We start from the raw sequence: 23,908 nt of genomic DNA, 5'->3' as shown, positions 1-23,908 counted from the left end.
AAATGACTGAATGGCGACATTCTGTGATGTAAATTTCCAGCCATTCCACTAACTAATTTAAATCTACGTTTTCTGTACAGTGAGCTCTGTCCTGATAAGATTCCCTTATCTAAAGGAAATAGATAACACAGCGTGGAGCTGGATGAATACAGCAGGCCAGGCAGCATCAGAGCAGCAGGAAAGTTGATGTTTCGGTTGGGACCCTTCTTCAGAAACAATTTTTTTTTGTTCTGTAGGAGGGTCTGGACCCGAACCATCAGCTTTCCTGCTCCTCTGCTGCCTGGCCTGCTGCGTTCATCCAGCTCTACACCTTGTTATCTCAGATTCTCCAGCGTCAGCAGTTCCTACTATCTCATTACTGATCCTAACTTGATTGGCATCCAACTACTTTTGAAGAGTTAATTATCAGAACACTAAATGCCTTTTTTAGGAGTCTGTTCTACCCCTTGTGTGGAGCAACGTTAGTTAAATTTACACAATATAGGAGGCCAAGGTGCCTTCAGATGGTGGGCTGAGGTTTCTATTTTACAGTGAATGTAGCCTGTTTCACCTATGTATTGGATTATTAGAAGCAAAAGCATTGTCTTTTAATCCAAAGCAGGTTAGCAAGGTAAACTGTAGAATTTATTGTTCTAAGAGAATAGTCATCCAGTGCTGGGAACCTTAATCCACAAAGCACTTTCCAGGACCGCCTGATTTGCAGTCCTGCACTCAGGATGTATAGCCATACATTTGGTTGATTTTTCTTTGCCACATTTCGTATTCACCCTCTGATCAGGGTATATGGTATGAGGGTATATATAGAAACATGAAGAAACCATGCAAGACACAAATCACTGCACCACCCAAAAGTCCCAACTTCTGTTTTATTAATTCATGCTATTTATCTGCACTGCAGGCTTGTACAGACTGGCTAATGAAGATATTATTATCAAGCACAGGTAAGGTGAGATAAGCTACAGTGGGTGTTTGCACTGGTTATTCCCTGGGCAGCTGGCCTGACAATGTTATTGCTCTGCTCCAGGATGAATCTCACCAACTCTCCCTGGTTGTCAAACTCCTGGAAATCCAGCAGCTGTTCCAAGAGCTTCAGTCCTGGGAATAGTCAGCCTCTCTGGCTCCACAGTCAGGAGAAACAAGCCTACTGGTCAACAGGTGAGAAATGAGTTTCCAGCAAGTCCACATTTATGATCTATTTGGCCCATGAAGTTGTTGCTGTGGATTTGCTCACAGTAGACAAGGAGAGATTTAATAGGCGTACACAAATTGAGGTTTTGAGAGTAGATAGACTGTTCGCGTGTCTCTGCCTCTGTACGTATCCCTTGATTTTCCAAGAAACCAAAGATCTGTGTCGCAGCTTTAAGGATATTTGGTAATGGTCCAACCCTCTGGTTAGAGTTTCCAAAGATTTACAATTCTTTGAGTGAAATAATTTCTCCTCATCTTATGACAGATGTAGGATAATTAGCAAGCTAACAAACAAACAGATTCCTTAATTGATATTTTCTAATCCAACCAGTTCAACGATGTTATTGTACTCATTTGCAGTAAGTGGGACTTGAACCTGGGTTTCCTCGTCCAGAGGAAAAGGTACTACCATGGTACTACAAGAGTCACCCTCCCCAGAACCTTTTCTTTTTGCTTAAATTAAGAAGCACTCTTCTGACTGGTTTTGTTTCTCCCCATCAACAAATCGCCTGTGGATTTCTTTTTAATCAACCAACACCAGTAAATCACCCATGTTTTCCAGTTGATCAATTTACATGCAAAGCCCATTCGGTGCGATGCAGACCATCAAAGGTGAGGGAGGGATAGGAGAGAGGTTGAAAGCTAAACCAAACTGGAGTTGGATGGGGAGATCAAGCAGTCTACCCCGCTGTGGTGCCACCTCTCTATAAAGGTTTAGAGAATATTGTTGGACACCATGTATTCCCTTTCCAAGGTCAACCAGGCGCAAATGAAGCCATGGAGGAGGGGCACACAAGCATGAACTCAGAATCGTTATATCCTGATGAATGGAGCTTATCTTTTTACGTCAGTTAACTCTTTCAATTACCAACTACCTAGATACAACATGCTATCATTCAGATTGTTATTTATTGAATGAGATGCTTTGCCTTAGGAACTGGAATCTGGAAGTGGGAAGCTCACCGCTTCTCTGTCACTTGTTTACTGCCCCTCAATATGCGATAAATCTCAGCCAGGGGAACAAACTATGCAAGTCACAATTGTGCAATTGTTTTGTTTCTTGATGGAAGCCTGATTGGATTTATTGGACACGTGAAAGTAAACTTTTCATTAAGAATGTTAAAATGATTAATTAGAACTCCTTACACTTTAGCTCCAATTAGATTACTTCCTAATTGATTAGCCATCCAACTGGCATATTAGGTAAAGACAGCGGGTTTGAATGTTAATTTCTTTTATTTTCTCAAGATTCAGCAGTGTACTTGATTAAACTCAAAGCCATCTAACCATCATTGGCAAACTGCTAGGCTATGTCAACTGGAATGCTGGCCTGAAATAGCTTTCATTGTCAATCCACTGAGTATCATTAGTGTAAAGAACTCTCAGTCCTTCTTCTATGAATCTCTCTCTCTTTTTCTCTTTGTAGGTTCATCAATTGAGAAGGACCAGTGTTTGAGAGACCAAAACCCCTTGATATTTCCTGATAACAGTCTGTATGGGACATTCAATGCTGACATTAAAGGAAAGGATTTGAAGACGTTTAGCACACCCCTCTCACAGAGATCTACAAACTCAAGCTATACTATACAGGTGACTCCAAATCAGAGTCCTTTGCCATTACTGAAAAACCATACCAACAGAAACAACATCAACGGTTTTGGCCAGGAAATTACAAAGTTACCATGGAAACCGACACCCTACCGACAAGCCAATCCAGAATCATGGAACAAAAACTGCAATAATGGTGAGAGTTTAAATCACCATTAAATCTATAAAATTCAAGCATTTTTAAGAAAAATCTTTTCATTGATGCTGCCTTCACCCTCCCTTTGCTGGAAGTTGTAATGTGTGATAAGGCTCTATATGCAGTCACTGTTCTCTGATATTTTACTCAGTTGACACTGAGTTGCCAGTGAATGTCAGCAGATCATTCGACTAAGGGAGTCCTCACCGGACTCCAGCCACATTGACTTCCCAATCCAGAGCTTCCACGAAAGACATTGCAGCAAAGGTTCCCCGACTCGACACACGGTCAAGTTAATTCTTCATGTCAAACTCATGTGCAGGAAACAAATGTAATGAAAACAGTTAAGGTGGAAGGATACTGACCATACAGAACAAAAAAAAAGGTCTGAAGTTTAATGATCGCTGTGCACTGGGGTATATTTCCACAAGGAGCGTTCCAGTCCTTACTTGTACTGTTGAAGGGAGTGAAGTTTTGTCTCATGATTCAGGTCTCTTGTTCCTGATGACTGTACAGCAAAATTGGGACTTATGTGGTCAGTGGTAGTGCCCCTGCCTTGGGCCTAGGAGGTCCAGGTTCAAATCCTACTTGCCCCAGAAGTTTCTCATAACACCTCTGAACAAGTTGATTCAGAGATTACAACAATTCTTGTTGTATAGGATTGGATGTCACATAAGGATGGGGTCAGCTGTGATGACTCACACAGCTGAGAAGCTAACCCACACACAAGGATTTAAGACACAAGTTGTCTCACTTTCCCATCACTTGAGGTGCAGTGCTGGAGATTTGCTAATGGCCTTGTAAAACTATTCCCAGGCACAGAGTCAACATTCCAGGAAAGGAAAACAAGGAGCAACAATGGAATAAACTCAGAAAAATCTGTCGCAGAGAGGACAAGGAAGTTGAAGTTTGCAAGTTACTTTGTTTAAACCCACAACAGTTTGTACAAAGGAACAGAACTACCTCCACCTTTCCTATCCTCAGAGCTGATAGAAACAATGGCCATGTTTCAAGCCCTTCTTCAAAGTCCCTGGCACGTCTGCCTGTGTTTCCACATTTTTTAAACCTACTCTTCTATTTGACCTGCTCAGAGATGTTATTGTATACCTCCAGGCCAGGTGGGGACTTGAACTCAGGCCTCCCAGTACATTACCGCTGCACCTGCCTATGTTTCCATTGTAACTGTCAATGGCAACTAACCTGCGCTATGAAGGAAGATTAAGTCATTAACAGAACCAACATGAATTAAGGCTATGTGGCAAAGTACAAACTCATGAACATACTGGTTAGCCGTTAACCTAGAGATTAATCAATGACGTTAATTCGTTTATTACAAGGATTTGAACAAAGTTATTTTAGCTGTTCATCTTAACCCAGTATAATAAGTTGTATATGTTGGTCAATTTATTTAAGGTTTTTAACTTGCTCAACCAGTTTAATTAGGTTAATTTTTAAAGTTTTTCTTTACTTCACTCCTATCACGCACAACAGTGACTTTTCCACCACCAAAATCACGATGATTTCGTTTGCATTGAAAACATAACAATCACAGCGGGTCAGGCAGCAGCCATGGAGACAGAGCAAGTTAGTGTTTTGAGTCTAGATGACTCTTCATCAGAACTGGTCATCAGAAGTCACCACAAATTCTTTTGTGTTCTTTTCATTCCCTCTTAATAGTCACTCATGTAGCAAAATAAATATTAACAAACAAAGCCCACTGTGGGCAATGGAAACTATCAAAAGTGGATTGGGGAGGGCAAGGAGAGAGGGTAAGGACTAAACCAAAATAGAGTTGGAGGAGGAAATAAAATTGTTTTAATTACATTGAATGATCCAAAATTAGAGGATTTAAACAGACTTCTCGAGGTTACCAGGTTCAAGATGGACTCGGTTGGAGTTCATTGACTATTTTTGTGGCAGAGAAAGTTTGGGATTCTTTGGGTTTCACTTACAGAAGGGAAAGTGTGGATGATGGCACCATTAAAACAATGTACAGAAGATGATGCTGCCCTGCCTGCTGCGTTCTTCCAGCTCCACGCTGTGTTATCTCTGGCTCCAGCATCTGCAGTTCTTACCATCTCTACAGAAACTTTTGTTGTGTTTTCAAACACAAAACTGTTCCAGAGATGCTGCTGTTTTCACGTGTTTAACATGTTTTCTTCACAATGCCTCAAAGTGTTGACTCTGTGCTTCCATCTCTAGTTTCCATCTCTTGCTATCGCCTTGTTAACTTTGTTCTTCGTCTTTCATGGGATGTGGTGTCACTGGCAAAACCAGCAATTGTTGTATAACCCCAACTGCCTTTGAAATGAGTGGCTTCCTAAGCCATTTCATAGGTTTAGGAGTCACCACATCACTGTGGATCTGGAGTAATGTGTAGACCAGACCAGGTAGCAAATTAATTAGAATATTAATCAATCAATTGGAATTTTGCGACAATTGATTACTGCTTCACAGACACTATAACTGAAACCAGCTTTCAATTCCTGTAAATTTCACCAGCTACTATGGTGGGATTTGAACCCACATCCCAAGAGAATGAGGTTGATCCTCTGGGTTGCTAGACTAGTGACATTTCCGCTGCACTGCCATCTTCGCAATATTCTTGAGTCCAGACACATGCTTAACCAAACCAGCAAAGTGAACATCAATAGTAAACAGACTCTCAAAATCAAATAGAATAATTGAACATCATGGAAACATTCATAGAGACCCTGGTGAGGTGGCCCGATTGTTCCCTACTATCAATTCAGCATTTCTTTCTTGAATTTATATTGCTGCGTAAAAAGCCAGCTGTCAAATTTACTTTGAAAATATTTCCTATGGACTGAGGGGACATTTGATGCGTCCGTGGTTAGGGTATGAACTGATGTAGACCCTTGATATGCAACTTATCATCAGAAAAAGATTGTTGGACTAAATTCTAGGATGGATTGTGCATATTTTCGGGAAGCATGGACACTGATTCACTTTTCTTATTAATAAGTGTTCACTGAGTTATTTTGGTTCCATTCCTAGAAAGTAATGGATCTGTGATCACTGTCAGTCAGAAGCCAATCACCGGTCCGGGATCCAGCCTCAAAGGTAAAAACAAATCATCATTGTTATTGTGTTGAAATTGATTATCAGTTTGGGAATTTTGCTTGAGGCTAGAATGCTCCTGGGAGAGCTGTACAATTGAAGTGTTACTCTAGAATTGCAAGGACTGATAATGCATTGTGCCACATTTCTGTAGGACGTGGGCTCCCAGTTTCAGTTTCTTGGGGAATTCCAGGATTTTGACCCAGTGACAGTGAAGAAATGGTAATATATTTCAAAGCCAGGATAGTGAGTGGCTTGGAGTGGAACTTGAAGGTGTTGGTGTTCTCATGCATTGCCGTCCTTGTCTTACTGATGGAAGTGGTCATCGGTTTGCAATGGTCTCAGGATCTTTGGTGAATTCCTGCAGTGCATCTTGTTTATGTTTCAACTCTGGTATGACACTACTTCAGTTGTTTCTTCAGAATTTATTCAATTCTTCAGAGTCCAAAAGAAGAGTCTTACTGGATTCAAAACATTGACTTTCTCTCCACCGATGCTGACAGACCTGCTGAGCTTCCCCAACATTCCCTGTGTTTGTTTCAGATTTCCAGCATCTGCAGTATTTTACCTTTGTTTAAGATTGGAGAGACAGTTGGAAGACAAGCTGTTTCAATTGTTTAATGATGATTCCTTCCACATCTTTGGTTATAATGACAATACTAGATGATGTGTCTTTCAAAGACCGTTTAGATAGAAAATAGGGTTTAGAAAAAATGTTGGTTAAGCCAAAAGTGAATATAATGGGGACGGCTAACATTGTCACTTTGTTCAAAGCTTGCATGGTCTAATCATAGTCAGGCATTTCATATTTTTGTCCTTGGAGTTGGGGTGGACAGTGTGAAGAGCATTTAATTCTGTGTACAACCTCCAGTACCTAATCTGGGAGTGCTCCGAGAGAAGCATCCCACCCTGAGTGGGATCAAAGATCTAGTTATCATTTTCCTTCAAACAAACTCTCAGCCCATCAGCCCAAAATCAAAGTAAAGACTGAGGAAGAAAATTGAAATATCCAGCAGCATGCATAACACTGATCTGTACTTTACATGGAGGCTTTTTTAACATGGCACACAATTTCACATTTAATATTTCAGTATCTTCTCTTACTTTTTTTTCTTCTGAAGGCGTTGGCTCACCAGTCCTGAATATTTCACTCATGGCAGCTATTCTTCATGAATGCGTCATTTGATTTGCAATGTAAATCATTGTGTTGTCTCTAAGGGCTCGCTTTCCAGGAGGATTGCTGGATACTGATTAGGAGTTGATTGTTGGTGAGGTTTTTCCTGAACCAGAACTTTGCTGATCTGAGCTGCAAGAGTGGTTTCAGCTGTAACCTCAACATTAACCAAGCAATCGCTGACACGTACACATCTCTTTCAAGAACCACATTAATCAATGAGTGCTCCCCACCAAACTGTAATGTTCACTTTTTTAACCAAGTGTGGGGCTGGATGAACTCTGCAGGACAAGCAGCATCTTAGGAGCAGGAAGGCTGACATTTCGGGCCTAGACCCTTCGTGAAACGTCAGCTTTTGTGCTCCTAAGATGCTGCTTGGCCTGCAGTGTTCATCCAGCTCCATACTTTGTTATCTACGTAGCTTTATTGCTGTGTTCTGGCATTTAGCTTAATAGTTTTTGTCTATTAAATGGGATCACATTTAGACAGTAGTATCAATGTGGATTTCACAAGCTTCAAAATCTCCCCTCCCCCCACCGTATCCCAAAACCAGTCCAGCTTGTCCCCACCTCCCTTACCTGTTTTTCCTCTCACCTATCCCCTCCTCCCACCTCAAGCTGCACCTCCATGTCCTTCCTACTAACCTCATCCCGCCCCCTTGACCTGTCCATCCTCCCCGGACTGATCTATCCCCTCCCTACCTACACTCACCTCTACAGGCTCCATCCCCGCCCCTTTAACTTGTCTGTCTCCTCTCCACCTATCTTCTCCTCTATTCATCTTCTATCCGCCTCCCCCTTGGTCCCTATTTATTTCAGAACTTGCTTCCCCTACCCCATTCCTGGTGAAGGATCCAGGCCCGAAACATCGGCTTTCCTGCTCCTAAGATGCTGCTTGCCCCGCTGTGTTCATCCAGATACACACCTTGCTATTCAGGACTGGGAAATCTAGTTTAAGGGGTCTCTGCCTATGGTCCTACGTTTTGCCTTTCATTTGAACTTGGAAAGGAATGTTGATTATTTATGCATTGGTCCTATCTGAGTGCCAATCTTGTAGGATTAAATGCCTGAAGCCCCTTAATCTTCTTTCTACAACAGTTTATTGTGAAGTGAACACAGATATTAGGTTCAAGCATATATCTGGATTGACAGTCACAGCAGGTTTAAGGCAGGAGTGCATTATTGCAAGCTGCTCTCTTTTGAATGAAACATTAAGCATGTTGCATTTATGTCTCTTATATGCAGGGATTGTCCTCAAAATGAACATCATCGAACATTTTCATTGACGCAGTTTAGGGGATGTTTTGGATAGAGGGGCGGAGTCAGTCTTTCAGATTTCTTCATCCCAAGCAGTTACTGCATTATGCCTCTAGAGAGCAGCACCATTTCATAGTTGTCAGCCTGAATTTCTCTGAATATGAACGGACTGGAGTTCCAGAAGTGAAAGCAGTTCTCTGATCACTTCCAAGCCTGGACGGGGGATGCCAAGAAGATATTTGAGTGTGATATTACGATAGAGCCTGTTCCTGAGACTAGCCAGTATCCAGTGGTGTTGAAGTTGGTGAATTATGTGTTGGAGTTTGAATCTTGTCCCATTAGATCTGCCTTACGTCAGTCATTTTTGTTTAAATATTAAAAGAATTTAAATGAATTTCATTTATTATAGTATCTGCACCAGTGTTTTCTTCAGTGATGTCAACTGATTTGAATTTGTGTCAATTGATAATGTGAAATCTGGACAAGTGCAATTGGATCACGTGATATCTCCCAGTGTTGCTCTTTACACTTTCCTATGATTGGATTCCTCTTATGTTTTACTTACACCAGCAACTGTTGCCAGAGGGACATTCCAAGGAATGGGAAGCCACCTTACAGCAGGACACTGAAGGGTGGTAGAGGAGAGGGGCATCAGAGTAGAGGAAGAGAATTAACAAGGACTGGAAAGAGGAAGAAAGGGAAAGGTGGGGAAAGTGGGGAAGCAAAAGGCAGAAAAAAGAGAGACATAGGTTGGAGGGTGGGGAAGGATGTGATGAGGAAGAGACTGGGGATGGGTGACAGAACGGCAAACGGAATGTGGGGAGGAATTCACAGGGAAACCAGTAGGGGGAGCTTTGGTTCCACCAGTAACTGATAGTAGCTCACTGCTAACTAATTGTGGTAATACTCAATTTTTATTCATGGTCAATGGGTACACACTAACTTTCTAATGTATACCAGTAACTAGTTATAACTAATAACTAATAAGTTATATTACATTAATAGTTTGTTATTATCCTAGAGACTCCTCCATCACTCTAGTCGGCCATTTCTGGCTGAATACACAGGGTGAATCTTTCTAAGCTTCCATTTTGCTTTTAACAGTGGTCATTTTTGTCTGGCTCAGTTCAGTTTGTGAACTCCAGTGTCACGGTAATAAAACATAAAATGCGGGAAATGCTGGCGGGTCTGGCAGCATTTGTGGAGAAAGATCCAAAGTGAACATTCAGACAGGAGGTCAGCACCCTGAAAGTCGAATCCTGTTCCCCTCTCCACAGACACTGCCTGAGCATTTCTAACGCTTTACTGTTTCAATTTCTGATTTCCAGCATCTGCATGCTTTTGTTTTCATGTTTTGTGACATATCGTAGTATCTGGATAAGAGCTCACAATGTTGAAAGGAATGAACAAAGGGATAGAGTTGAGATTCAGTCTGTAGTCAGTTACACTATTAGATTATGCTAAGGCTGATTTTTATCTTAACTCCACTTTTATTAGAAATAGATCTCAGTGGTTAGCACTGCTGGCTCCCAACACCAGGGACCTGGGTTCAGTTCCACCCTCGGACAACTGTCTGGGTGGATTTTGCCCATTCTCCCCGTATCTGCATGGGTTTCCACCGGGTGCTCTGGTTTCCTCCAAAGATGTGCGGGTTAGGTGGATTGGCCATGCTGAAATGACCATAGTGTGCAGGGTTGTACGAGCTAGGTGGATTAGCTGTGGAAGTGCAGGCTTCCAAGGATAAAGTAGGGAGGTGAGTCTGGGTAGGATGCTTTTCAAATAGTGGATGGGATGTTTTTCAAAGAATTGGTGTGGACCTTTTGGGCCAAATGGCCTGTTGCCACACTGTAGGAATTCTATGATTCTAAGATCTAATGGAGTGTACAGTTTCAGACTGGGTTACCAAATCCAGTTTTGTATAGTCTGTGTGTTATTCAGATGAGTGAATTATGGTATTGTTTGACTTATGGGAGGTAGGGTCATATGTTGGGTAAACCACAGACTTTACCAGAAATTGGCCAAGTGTCAATTTTGGTGAGTCTCATGGAGGGTTTCTCTTCACAAAGCCTGGTTGGGTTTTCTTATTCCATTTCCCTAAACTCACCTCATTACTAATGCACCACATTCCAATGGCATCCCGCTGTTGTATTCTTGAAGCACTCACTATAGGCAGAGGTCCTGGCCACAGCTGGCACTTCTTGCGATTCTTGGCACTTGCACTATCTTTAAAGCACAGTCACAAACCAGCTGCAGCTGCTCTGCATGGTTCTTGTCAATTGCACCTGACATGTCGAGAAGGGAGACATTGGCACTAGCCTTTGCCAGTCAGGAGGTGGAGGTCCTGGTAATGAGGATGAGGGGCTGTGGGGGTGGCAAGTGGTCACTGCCCACGTAACACCCTGAGATATTGGTGGCGATCCAGAGGAGAACATGTTGAGCTATTATTGCCAGGTACTAGCTGTGTCTTCCCTGCATCGTGATGTGGAAGTACTGTTGTGGGCTGCCGTCTGAAAACTTGTGATTTCAATAAACCTGTTGGAGTACAACCTGGTGACTTGTGATTCTTGACTTTTCCCGTAGTGGGAATTATCAGAGCCTAGTTTCTATCCAGAGGGCAGGAGAACGGGAAAAAGCATGTCACTGATGTGAGATGACATCGTAATGAGGATTTTAATGTACACTGATGTATGCAAAGAGATCTCTCACTGTTGATGAGTGAGAATCTCATTTTGCTGTTCAACACTTGGTTGGAAAATGGAACTTTTTCCACAACATTGGGAAGCTCCTCAGTGGAAACCCCTCACAATTCTCCCAACTTTCTCTCATTACCCATCTCAGTCATCTGTAGAAATGAATGCAGTGTAGAGGACAGTGTGTATATACGCTATGCCTGTCTGAGCATGTGACCATGCACAATCATATTTCTATTGAAAGACCATGGACCTGAAATATTCATTCAGTTTTAATTATTAAAGACACTGCCTGGCTTACTGAATATTTCCATCATTTTCTAAATGTTTCCTTTCATGATGTTGTTTAAAGTGCAATGATTCAAGGCAGATTTTGTTTCTGGTAATATACATGAGCTTTAGTGGGGACATGGATTGGGGGAGATGATGCTGTATAAAATGTGTAAGATTTTGGGTATAATTTGTTAGCCTCACAGATTGAGTCAATTCAGGAATTCTGCCCTACGCTATATATGGTAGTATTCCATGTTGAGGGTAGTATGTAAAACCTTATATACAGCACATTGAGCTTCATATATATAGGTTGTTTACAGGGTAGCACATTATGTAGATGAATATATAGCAGTCAAAGGCAGTACAGAGTGCATTTCATGCATCCTTAGTCTATTTTATCATAGATGAAATCTATTAGTTGTATGTGGTTCTTGGAGTTTATGGTTATTTAGTAAAATATATCTGACAATATATGGAACAATAAAGTTGTATAGTTTAATTAATCATTATAACATGATTGGATCAAGTAGAAAACAAATGATTTATTTTAATAGGGATGGAAACAGAAAATTAATCTTTCCAGTCAGGCAGATGAAGCTATTAACTCACTTTGCAATACTCCATCTTGTCATAAAACTGCCATTGGCACTAACCCTGATTCTGCTGGTGTAAGATGAGATTTCCGAGCTCCCTCTGGCGCTGCTGTGAGTTATCGTGAGATGTGGTCTCCACGGGGTTTCTAATGACGCACCAGAGGACGCACCTATGATCTGTTCTGGCCAGTTGAGGTGTATATTAGACGCAGTAGACTTTCTGAGTAGACCCTTGGTTGCTTTGGCGTTATGGCCAAAACTCAACAATGCAGATGCAATGAAGTTCACCGTCAAAACCGTCAAACTGTTCATGAACATAGTTGTGGTTATTCACGAGTTCAGGTTATAATGATCTTTACCTATATAAATTGACACAAAGAAAATGTTTACATTTCTGTGACGTATAACAAAAAGAATGATCATTTAGATGATGTTTTCCAATCATCAAGAAGAATTAAATTTATATTTTAATAACTTGAAAGAACCGTTCAAGGGTAAGAAATTTGCAATACCTTTTGTTCACTCCTGTTACAGACACGCTAGAATCACAGCAGAGTCAATAATAGCTCAGTTGCTTACATTCTTGCTTCAGAGGCAAAAGGTTTGATCTTCAGTGCCGTTGGAAAGACTTAGGTGGAAAGTATCCAGCTTTCATCTTTCAGATAAGACCAGGCCCCTTTCACCCTCCTATGTGGGTGTTAAAGATCCCAATGCGCTATTAGGAGAAGAGAAGTGGGCTTATCCCTGGCTATTCTGGTCAATATCCATCCCTCAACCCACATCAACAAAACAGCTAGTTTGTCCCATCAATGTTTGTTGGTGTTAGCTGTGCACAAATTGACTGCACACTTCCTCCAGTAAATAGTGATTAGGTTTTAAAGAATGCTCCATTGACAGTAAGCCCCTTTGATACATCCCGAGGTTGGGAGAATCTGTCAGCAGAGAATCAATGTCATGTGGTCGTGTGAGTTTCCAAGTAACAAGAATGACTTGTATCACTATAGCTACTTGAATATAATAAGCCATCCCAGTAGCTTTCATTGGTATCTCATTGAATGTAGATTCCAATATTAGTTTTTCACTTTAGCACACTAGGGACAATCCCCAAAATGCTGCGATAACATGGTGTAGAGCTGGATGAACACAGCAGACCAAGCAGCATCAGAGGAGCAGGAAAGCTGACATTTCGGACCTAGACCCTTCTTCAGGAATCTTCAAAATGCTGCAACCATTTTTGCTTTTGTGTGATTACTGAGCCCAATCGTTTTTTGTTTGTAAAAAAAACAACTGGGACAGGGACATCCTTCGCTGACCTCACCCAACTTCCCACCTACTTCTTGAGATTTAGATTTAGATTTAGATTTAGACTTTATTGGCATGTGCACTCAAGAACAAAAGTACCGTTTTGTACAGGAGTATAGTGTAAAATTTTCAATGTTGCCACGCACAGTGCTATTGTATGTAAAAAAAACTTAAGAATGGGGTAGAAAGAAGTAAGGAATAAGGTTAAATGTTAAACATTTCACTCCCTCTTAGCATTAAGTCAAAAAATAAAAACATAAAGCTAAAAGTTCCATCATTGCAGTTTTCCCTACGTGCTTAGCCGTGCTGGGACTGCACTTCCCACGGGCTCAATCTTCCTTCCCTCCCTCCAATCATGCCTTAGAGGGAATTGAAGAGTGAAAGGGGGAGGCGGAGGGAATTGAAGAGTGAAAGGGGGAGGCGGAGGGAATTGAAGAGTGAAAGGGGGAGGTGGAGGGAATTGAAGAGTGAAAGGGGGAGGCGGAGGGAATTGAAGAGTGAAAGGGGGAGGTGGAGGGAATTGAAGAGTGAAAGGGGGAGGCGGAGGGAATTGAAGAGTGAAAGGTGGAGGCGGAGGGAAAAGAGTGAAAGGGGGAGGCGGAGGGAATTGAAGAGTGAAAGGTGGAGGCGGAGGGAAAAGAGTGAAAGGGGGAGGCAGAGGGAATTGAAGAGTGAAAGGGGAGGCGGAGGGAATTGAAGAGTGAAAGGGGGAGGCGGAGGGAAAAGAGTGAAAGGGGGAGGCAGAGGGAATTGAAGAGTGAAAGGGGAGGCGGAGGGAAATGAGTGAAAGGGGGAGGCGGAGGGAATTGAAGAGTGAAAGGGGGAGGCGGAGGGAATTGAAGAGTGAAAGGGGAGGCGGAGGGAATTGAAGAGTGAAAGGGGGAGGCGGAGGGAATTGAAGAGTGAAAGGGGGAGGTGGAGGGAATTGAAGAGTGAAAGGGGGAGGCGGAGGGAATTGAAGAGTGAAAGGGGGAGGTGGAGGGAATTGAAGAGTGAAAGGGGGAGGCGGAGGGAATTGAAGAGTGAAAGGGGGAGGCGGAGGGAAAAGAGTGAAAGGGGGAGGCGGAGGGAATTGAAGAGTGAAAGGTGGAGGCGGAGGGAAAAGAGTGAAAGGGGGAGGCAGAGGGAATTGAAGAGTGAAAGGGGAGGCGGAGGGAATTGAAGAGTGAAAGGGGGAGGCGGAGGGAAAAGAGTGAAAGGGGAAGGCAGAGGGAATTGAAGAGTGAAAGGGGAGGCGGAGGGAAATGAGTGAAAGGGGGAGGCGGAGGGAATTGAAGAGTGAAAGGGGGAGGCGGAGGGAATTGAAGAGTGAAAGGGGGAGGCAGAGGGAATTGAAGAGTGAAAGGGGGAGGCGGACAGAATTGAAGAGTGAAAGGGGGAGGCGGAGGGAATTGAAGAGTGAAAGGGGGAGGCAGAGGGAATTGAAGAGTGAAAGGTGGAGGCGGAGGGAAATGAGTGAAAGGGGGAGGCGGAGGGAATTGAAGAGTGAAAGGGGGAGGTGGAGGGAAATGAGTGAAAGGGGGAGGCGGAGGGAATTGAAGAGTGAAAGGGGGAGGCGGAGGGAATTGAAGAGTGAAAGGGGAGGTGGAGGGAATTGAAGAGTGAAAGGGGGAGGCGGAGGGAATTGAAGAGTGAAAGGGGGAGGTGGAGGGAATTGAAGAGTGAAAGGTGGAGGCGGAGGGAAATGAGTGAAAGGGGGAGGCGGAGGGAATTGAAGAGTGAAAGGGGGAGGTGGAGGGAAATGAGTGAAAGGGGGAGGCGGAGGGAATTGAAGAGTGAAAGGGGGAGGCAGAGGGAATTGAAGAGTGAAAGGTGGAGGCGGAGGGAAATGAGTGAAAGGGGGAGGCGGAGGGAATTGAAGAGTGAAAGGGGGAGGTGGAGGGAAATGAGTGAAAGGGGGAGGCGGAGGGAATTGAAGAGTGAAAGGGGGAGGCGGAGGGAAATGAGAAACTGGAGGATTGTTGAAAACGTTAGTATTCTAAGTCAGTAAAAGCTAGTAAGTTGGTAAGAGTCACTGTGAATGTTTGAGCCTGTTCGGTTCTCTGCACAAATAGGATTCTAACATAAAAATTAGAGGTCAGGCATCCACCTTTTTCCTGTAGAAAGTTTATTCTTGATCAGCCTGTTTTCGATTAGCCTGCCATTTTTAGGAACACATCAGTAGTGTCAAGTAAGGTGTGGGTCTATTATAAAATAATATGACACTGAGCAATATAAGGAGATGCTAGATCAGATCAATAACCAAGTCAAAGAGAGAGGTTTCTAAAGGAATACCAGAGAGGAGGAAAGCAAAGATGGTTAGGGAGGGAACTTCAGGCATTAAGGAATCAAATAGTGGTTTTTGGAATATGATTGTGTATAATTTTCGTTTCATTGATCTTCTGTCATTTGTATTTTTATGTTGACACCTCATGTGGCAGCTAGCAAAATTTCTGGCAATTTGTCAACAGGGTCTGCACACTGTAAAGTCAGGGCCACGCTGAAAAGTTACATCCAAACTGGAGTCAAAGTACCATAGTTTGCTGGAGCACTGTGTTTGTAACCTTTCTGTTTCATTGGCAGGCGATGGGAAAAAGGTGATGAGGACTTTCTGTTCACCAAAGATCCAGCATCACAATTTCAGACTCAAATTGGTGGATGCTCTCCCACCTCCACCACCTCTCCCAGTCGAGCAACCTGAGCACAACCACAGCACACAGAAAGGGTAAGAACTGTTCTGCATTGCTGAGAACGATGGGGAAGGATAGAAAGAGGGGAATCATATTTCCTATAAGATGCAGGAGCAATGGTATGCTATTAAGATCACTAAGTTTGCTCTCCCACTCAATGAGATCATGGCTGAACTGATAATCTTCAACTCCACGTTCCTGCATTTACATTAGAATCCTTAATTCTTTTGATTTAAAAGAAAAATTGTCCCTCTTGGTCTTGAACACCTTTTGTTAGAAATTGCTACCAGCATAAAAACACATCAATACTACTCACCCCTGCAGCATCAAGCCTGTCACCAGTCGATATCAATGTGGGAAGGCTGGTGATGGTGCTATAATTTGCCTCAGATAGACAAGAGATGGGTCATTCTGGAATCTCATGCCTATCCAACAATACTGACTGGGCGCCCTATGTGTTTGTGTGCATATGTGTGTAATATAACCCTAACCCTATTCTGCTGATACTCTCCACTTGATACATTAATGGATGGAAATCAGAAAAGGACCAAGGCATATTTTCTCTGCTGAAGGCTTCAGAGCAACGATGGTCAGCATGGTTTCTCAGGGGAGATCATATCTAAAAAGTTTAATTAAGGTTTTTGAGGAGGTGACTAGGTTTGTGGATGAGGGCAGAGCAGTTGATTTGGTCCACTTGGACTTCAGTAAGGCTTTTGGCAAGGTCTCGCATGGCAGACTAGTTAAGAAGCTTATGTGCCCATGGGACTCAGGGCAATTTGACAAATTGGACCCAAAATTCTCTTAGTGGCAGGAGGCAGAGCATAAGAGTTGAAGGGTGTTTTTGTGATTGGACGCCTGTGTCTTGTGAAATACCACAGGGTTTGGTGCAGAGTTTTGCTGTTTGCAATGAAAAATTAATGACCTAAAAATTAATGTGGAAGGAAATATCAATATGTTTTCAGATTACGCAACACTTGAGGAGAGCTTGAGACTAAAGGATGATGTGGCTGGGCTGGTCAGATGGGTTGACCAAGATGAAATTAATCTTAAAATGTGTGAAGTAATGCATTTTGCGAGCGTTAACAAGGCAAGGTGAGTGGTAGGACCCTAGGAAGTGAATAGGATCAGAGAGACCTTGCTGTGTAAAGACCCTTGAGGGCAGCAGAGCAGGTGGATATGGTGGTTAAAAAGGCAAATGGGGTATTTGCCTTTGAGTCGAGATACTAAGTATAAGAGGAAGGAGGTTATGATGGAGCTGTAATAGTTAGACCACAGCTGGAGTACTGTGTGTACTTCTATTTGCCACACTCCACAAAGGATGTGATTGCACCAGAATGAATGCAAAGGAGTTCTGTGGAAGGGTCACTCGACCCAAAATGTTAACTCTTATTTCACTCCACAGTTGCTGCCAGACCTGCTCAGCTTTTCCAGCAAGTTCTGCTTTTGTTTCTGATTTCCAGCATCCACGGTTTTTTTGGTTTTTATTTGCACAGGAATTTCACCTGAATGTTGCCTGAGCTGGAATGATTGAGCTCTAAAGAAAAACTCGATAGGCTGGTATTTCAGCAAAGAAGGCTGAGGGGGATCTGATTGGGGTATACAAACTTCTGAGGAAATAGATAGGAAGAAACTTTCCCCCGGTCAGTATCTGTAGGTGCACAGTTTTAATGTAATGAACAGGAGATTTATAGGAGATTTGAGGGAAAATGTTATCTGTCACCCAGATGACTGTGGGTAGCTGAAACTCAGTGCTGAAAAGGGTGGTAGAGGTAGAATATTTAAGGACTATTTAGATACTTCAGGGTTTGAAACACCATGGCAAACAAGGCTATGGGCCAAGAGTTGATGAATGGGATTAGAACAGACAGATGCTTGATTGATACAGACATGATTGACTGACAGACCTCTTCATATCTTGTAAATCCCAATGACTCAAGGTGGGCTATGAGCATTTTCTCAAAATAAGAGCTTGGACATTCAAGAATTGACATCCTTCCTACACGACGGAGATTGGAAATCTAGAACATTCTTCCCACCTCCTCTTTCACCCCGAAGGATACCCAGGTCAACTGACACTTTGAGACTGGTAGCTTTTCATTAGATAAAGCTAACACAGGATACTGAACGAAACGGAAGTAGATGGATTTGAAATGCACGCCAACCATGACTTAACAGAGTGAGACAGAAGGAATAAGGAGACTGAACAACAAGAAGAACTTGCATTTATAAGTATCTTTAATGTAAAAACACCAATAATAGCAATAAAAATCATCTGTGGAATTCCCTGCCCAGTAAAGCAGTCAAAACTACCTTGCTGAATGTTATTAAGGCAAAGATAGATTTTTGAATGATGAAGGTATTAAGGATTATGGTGAGGAGGCGGTTAAGTGAAGCTGAGTCCACGATCGATCGGCTGTGATCTTATTGAATGGAAAAACAGGCTCAACTAGCCAGGTGGCCTACTCCTGCTCCTATTCCTTATGCCCTCATCCAACAAATATGGTAAAGCAATTTATCAAGAGATTAAGACGGTCGATCAAAAAAAAACTTGATCAATTTGATCGATTTTAAGAAGATTATTAAAGGAGGAGAGAGAGTTAGAGTAGAGAGGTTAAGAAAGACTTACTGCCGTTCCTGCATTCCTGTGAGGGATGTAGGCCCTTTTTTTCTTCCCCCTAGGACTGGCAGCTCTGGGAAGATTAACGAAAGGCTCACTTCTATTTGTGTTTTCTTCCAGGCCAAGCAAATCCAATAAGCTGTCAGGCTCCAGCCTGGTGTCCGCAGGAGCACGGAGGGAGGGAAGTTGCTCTCCTCTGGAAGATGACAAGATGTCCTGTCAGACCACGTGCTACAGCCGCCTTTCCACTGCCACCCTCTCACTGTCAGCAAACGATGGTGTGGACAACAGTCACCGGCCAGAGCCAGTCGATCATTTCCTGGAGCTGACAGATGAGGGTAAACTAAGGTTTGAAGAAGAGTCTACCTAAATTCTGTATAATTTCCCACATAGAGGGACATGGTGGGGTGCCGTGGGTGTGGGAACTAACAGAGCTTTTGACGGTTATAAAGGATTTTGCTGGATTGGACATAGAGTAGACACCACCACTTGTTAGGTCAAGCTGAAACTCAGTATCATGGGAATAAGATGGTCAAGAATAAATCCAACACGAAAATCAGGAGAAACCAAAAGTGCAAAAAGAATGCAAAACTAGTTGCTGCAGAGAATAATTGGGGCTAGAAGCATTGATGCAATTAAAGGTAACTTAGATTGATGCCTGAGAAAGGGAGAGAAGGAGGAGCGGAATCATACAGGGTTGACTATGTCTTAAGACTAATGTTCTGAGGACATGCATTCAAATTCCACCATAGCAACTGAAGGAATTTAAAGCCAACAAATAAAATTTGGAACTGAAAGTGTAGCGACCAGGCAGCTATCATGGATTGTTGTTAAAACCTGTCTGGTTCACTAATGTACTACAGGGTAGGAAATCTGCCATTTGTACCTGGTCTGATTTGCTTGTGAATCCAGACTCTCAGCTGTATGGTTGGCTTTTCTTGTGTGTGTGGTTGACTCTTAACTGCCCTCTAGGATGGGATTCATCCCATAAATGAATCAAAGAAGAAAAAAATGTTGATGTAAGTCCTTTCATGATCTCAGCACAGATTGTCCAAAAACAAGTACTTTTTGTAGCACAGTCATTGTGATTATCTACTGAAATACAGCAATACATTTACGCACAGCAATTTCCTACAAATCACTAATGTTTTCACGAATCCAAAATGGTATTCTTCTATCTCTCAACGTTATGTAAAATATTTGGGTCAATGTGATATCAAGTCGATAGGTCAAAACTTCCAATGATTGATTGATTCAAGTGTGTTCCTTTTGTTGTTTTTAAAAGGCAGAACATAGCTTGTAATTAACCAGCCCACTCTTTGAGAGCCCAAAACAAAATATCTGCTCTGAGATGTGCTTTGACAACTGGAAAGTATTTGCTGAATGACCTGGAGTGTGCTAATAGCAACACTAAGAACCAACATAAGTTAATCAAGGAACCTCATAATGTAGCTCAATTATGCTTTCTAAGAGTTACATGCATTCATGAACAGGGACTCATTTCTGAAAACTAAAGGTGTATGTTCAAACCCTTACACCTTTATTTGATTTACCCAAAAACAGAGGAGACAGTAGTTCCTGTTGCTTTTACCAGTGCAACATCTCAGCCAATCACCATTGACTTGCCAATTAATTAGTATTTCTTTTCTCCCGTGCAATTAATTGAAATGGGCACTTGAAATTTGGCATTTCTTCATTTGTCTGGATGAGCACAGGACATAAAGCCTTGGGAACATCTGTCTCAATAAACAACAATGTGTTAATTATCAATTCATCTGTTTTAGAAATGTTTATTGAAGAATAGGTGTTAGACAGGACAATGAGAAGGACTCTTCTGCTCTTTCTGAGATACTGCTGTGGGTTCTTTTAAATTTACCTGAGAGGGCAGACAAAAGTAATATCTTATCCAAAAGGCGACAGCTCTGTGGTACAACTCCTTCAATACCGCACTAAAATGACAGCTTGGAATGTGTTCTCCAATCATTGGAATGTGGCTGCCACCCATATCCTCTGACACTTTGAGGTACCTACTAGCCTATACCAACAAAAGATTGCACCTTTTGTCATGATCCTTTGGCGTATGGAGAGTTTGTATCGTCTGATTTTGTCGCACTGAGCTTAATCACTCTCTAGTTAGTGGTCTGTAATAATACCTTGTCTCCACTGTGATCCCGTGCCTGAGACTGAAAATTGTGACATCCAGCCAGGCATTTAAAATGGTAACAAATGTTGGCAGTATTTGAAATTCTGCAGCATGCCAGAATCCTTTGGCACAAAACAAAGTTGATAGATTATCGGTATTTTTTTCTCTCCCTATTTCAGAAGTAAGCTGTCCAAATGTGATAGCCAACCATTGACTGCATTATATCATAAACAACAAAGGGTTTTATGCACAAATAGAACTGGAAGGGTGAAAAATGAATCGAGAGATGAGTCTTAATGGGTATATTCTCAATCACTGCTGAATGGGCAGTTGCTAAAGGTTATAACTAGATCCAATGAACACACCTTTAAATTTATTCACTGAGTTACACATTACAAACATAAAGTGAAGAATTTAAAACAAAAGGAGCAAAGTTATGCTTCAGTTGTACAGGGCTTTGGTGAGACCAGCTCTGCAGTATCATGTACCGTTTTGGTTTCCTTATTTAAGGAAGGTAGGAAATGGATTGAAGGTAGTTTGGATAATGTTTGCTATATTAATATCTGTTACAGGTGTGTTGTTTAATGAGGGAAGTTTGGACAGACTAGGCTTGTATCTGCTGAAGTTTAGCAGAGCAAGAGGTAACTTGGTGAAAAATATCACATCTTGTGGGATCTTGTATCAGCGATAATGGGAACTGCAGATGCTGGAGAATCCAAGATAGCAAAGTGTGAAGCTGGATGAAAACAGCAGGCCAAGCAGCACCTCTCATCAGACAGAGTCTTTGAATATTTTTAAGGTTAGACATAAATGCTTGAGAAGCAAGAGAGCAAAAGTTTATTGGGGGGTAGGCAAAAAGGAGAGAGAATCAGATCTTGTTGAATGATGGTTCAAGCTTAAGGAGCAGATTCCTGCACCTAATCGATGTTATTGTTATATTTGTACACCTCTTAACCCAATAACTGGAGTTTTAATCTATGTCAATTCATAGGAGCACAAGTGAAACCCCGTAAACAATGCATTTAACGCACCCAACCCTCAAACTAAATACAATTGTTTTTGAGGAAGAAAAAATTATTTTCTTAAGATGATCCTTTCCAAGGGAATCATTTAGGAATGAGGCGCTTCAACAAAGTGTTATCCCAGAAGGCATTTTGTTATCACTGTTACTTTTTAAATGTTTAATTAATATTATTTTTCTATATTATAAGTGTGTACACTACAAAATATACCTAATTTGCAGTCAAGTGCTCAGAGATGTCTGGGGGATAAGAAAATCATCATGTTTATAGCCCTTAAATTATAAATTAAAATATTAAAGGCATTGCATTTAAATAGTTTTCCCAACTTCACTAGGAGTTGCAACCAATTTGAACATAGCACTGTGATGATCTAGTGTCTTCTGGTGTTTATACAGGGTTAAGTATTAGCCATAACATTTGCTATGGTCCAACACAATGCATTGTACCTTTCTACAACCACCCAAGCATGCAGTTAGGAGGCTTGGTGTAGCATCTTATCTGAAAGTGGCACTTTCAGCAGACAGCATTCCCTCAGTGATGCAGGCCTTTGGACACTCCAACTCCTTTGGACACTCCAACTCCTTTGGACTATTGACTGAGCCTCAGCTGACACAATACTTAAAACTCAGTTTAGTAAATCCACTGCCTGGTGTCTCAATAAGCCATTCCAACTGGATTGGTGCCTGTTTTCACTCTTGGACAGTATTCTGAAACCTTGATGCATTTATTGTACTTTCAGAGGTTTCAGCTTTCAGATGATAAACTGAGTTGGTGACCTGTCAACTCCGCTGTCTGAGGCTAGTGCAAAAACATCCTCCAAGTGTCCTCTCCAATATTTATCATCAGCCGATATCACAAAGTTTTATTTAGTTATGATCTCACTGCCACAGTGATACCTAGCTGTGCACAAATTAGCTTCCATGTTTCTTATAACTCAATAGTATTTACATTTAAGTATTTAAATGAGTTCAAAATGCTTTGGGACTTCCTGAAGTCTTTTTCTTTCACATTGTGCTGTTGTTGACATTTTTTTTTCTAATTGAACGGAGGAACAGACTCAATGGGCTGAATGGCTGACTCTGCTCCTACCTCGTAGTTGGCATAAGTCCCTTGAATAGAGGGAGTGGAAAAGCCAGTTTGTTCCCTGTTCTCCAGTTGCCCTTGCTGGAAGTGAGCATTATTCAGATGAACTGCTCTTACTTTTTTTTTGTATTTGAATAGCTTGTTGATGCTGCAGTGTTGAGACTCTCAGCTTAGTAATACCTTCTGGGAGTGAAGCACTGGAGGGAAGCAGTCATATCCCGGGAGAAGTAACAGGGACAATTTGAGGTGTGGAGGATTCTTTGCTAAAGGTCTCCTCTTTTCATTCACTTGCATCTCCTTTTGGTTTAGTTTGACAATAACCTTGTCCTTGGCTTCATTACCTCCAGACATGATTATTGCAATGCTATCCTCATTGATCACCCATCCTCCCTTACCCTGAGCTCATCCAAACCTCTGCTGCCGAGTCCTATCCACCCATCACCTCCACGCTTCCCGACCTACGTTGATTCCAGTTAAATGGTGACTTGATTTATCCATTCTTATTGAATTTTCAATTTCCTCAATGGTTTCATCTGTCTCTATCCCTGTAAATTCCTCCTGTAACAAAGCCCTTGTAAATTTCTGTGCTCCTCCAATTCTGCTTTCTGTATGTCCCCAACTCCCTTTACACTAGCTTTGGTGGTCAAGTCTTCAACTGTTTGTGTCAAAGGATATGGATTCCCATCTCAATTCCTTCCATCCCTGTTTTCCTTAAAACTGCAAGCATGGGTTTCCTCTGAGTGCTCCTGTTTTGTCCCACAGTCCAAACAAAGATGTGCAGCTTATGTGGATTGGTCATGCTAAATTACCCCATAATGTCCAGGGATATGCAGGCTAGGTTGGTGAGACGTAGTTGGGTGGGTGTGGATGAGATGCTGTTTGGAGGGTGGGTGTGGGTTTGATGGGCCGAATGGCCAGTTTCCACATTATAGGGATTCTATGATTCTATGCATCCCAAAGGCAGTATCTGTTCTGTGAAGCACCTTGGAGCATTTTCAATGTGTCAAAGTCACCATATAAATGCAAGTTAATGGCAAGTGTAAAGGAAGCGCATAATTACAGGAAAAAAAATT

At 42.1% G+C, this 23,908-nt stretch overlaps 1 protein-coding gene across 2 annotated transcripts in view; it reads left to right on the top strand.

Moving 5' to 3' along the window:
* robo4 (roundabout, axon guidance receptor, homolog 4 (Drosophila)) overlaps positions 1-23,908 on the top strand; it is a 157,701-nt gene that overhangs the window by 108,685 nt on the left and 25,108 nt on the right. For both annotated transcript variants that reach the window (XM_048562405.2, XM_048562406.2), the window contains exons 12-17: positions 899-941; positions 1,025-1,155; positions 2,615-2,932; positions 5,951-6,016; positions 15,864-16,005; positions 18,708-18,935. In XM_048562405.2, the coding sequence (XP_048418362.2) occupies positions 899-941; positions 1,025-1,155; positions 2,615-2,932; positions 5,951-6,016; positions 15,864-16,005; positions 18,708-18,935 (928 nt within the window). The remainder of the gene's footprint in view (positions 1-898; positions 942-1,024; positions 1,156-2,614; positions 2,933-5,950; positions 6,017-15,863; positions 16,006-18,707; positions 18,936-23,908) is intronic.

Source organism: Stegostoma tigrinum, chromosome 32 (genome assembly GCF_030684315.1).
Source record: "Stegostoma tigrinum isolate sSteTig4 chromosome 32, sSteTig4.hap1, whole genome shotgun sequence".
Taxonomy (NCBI): Eukaryota; Metazoa; Chordata; class Chondrichthyes; order Orectolobiformes; family Stegostomatidae; genus Stegostoma; species Stegostoma tigrinum.
This window is presented reverse-complemented; position numbering and strand designations above follow the sequence as displayed.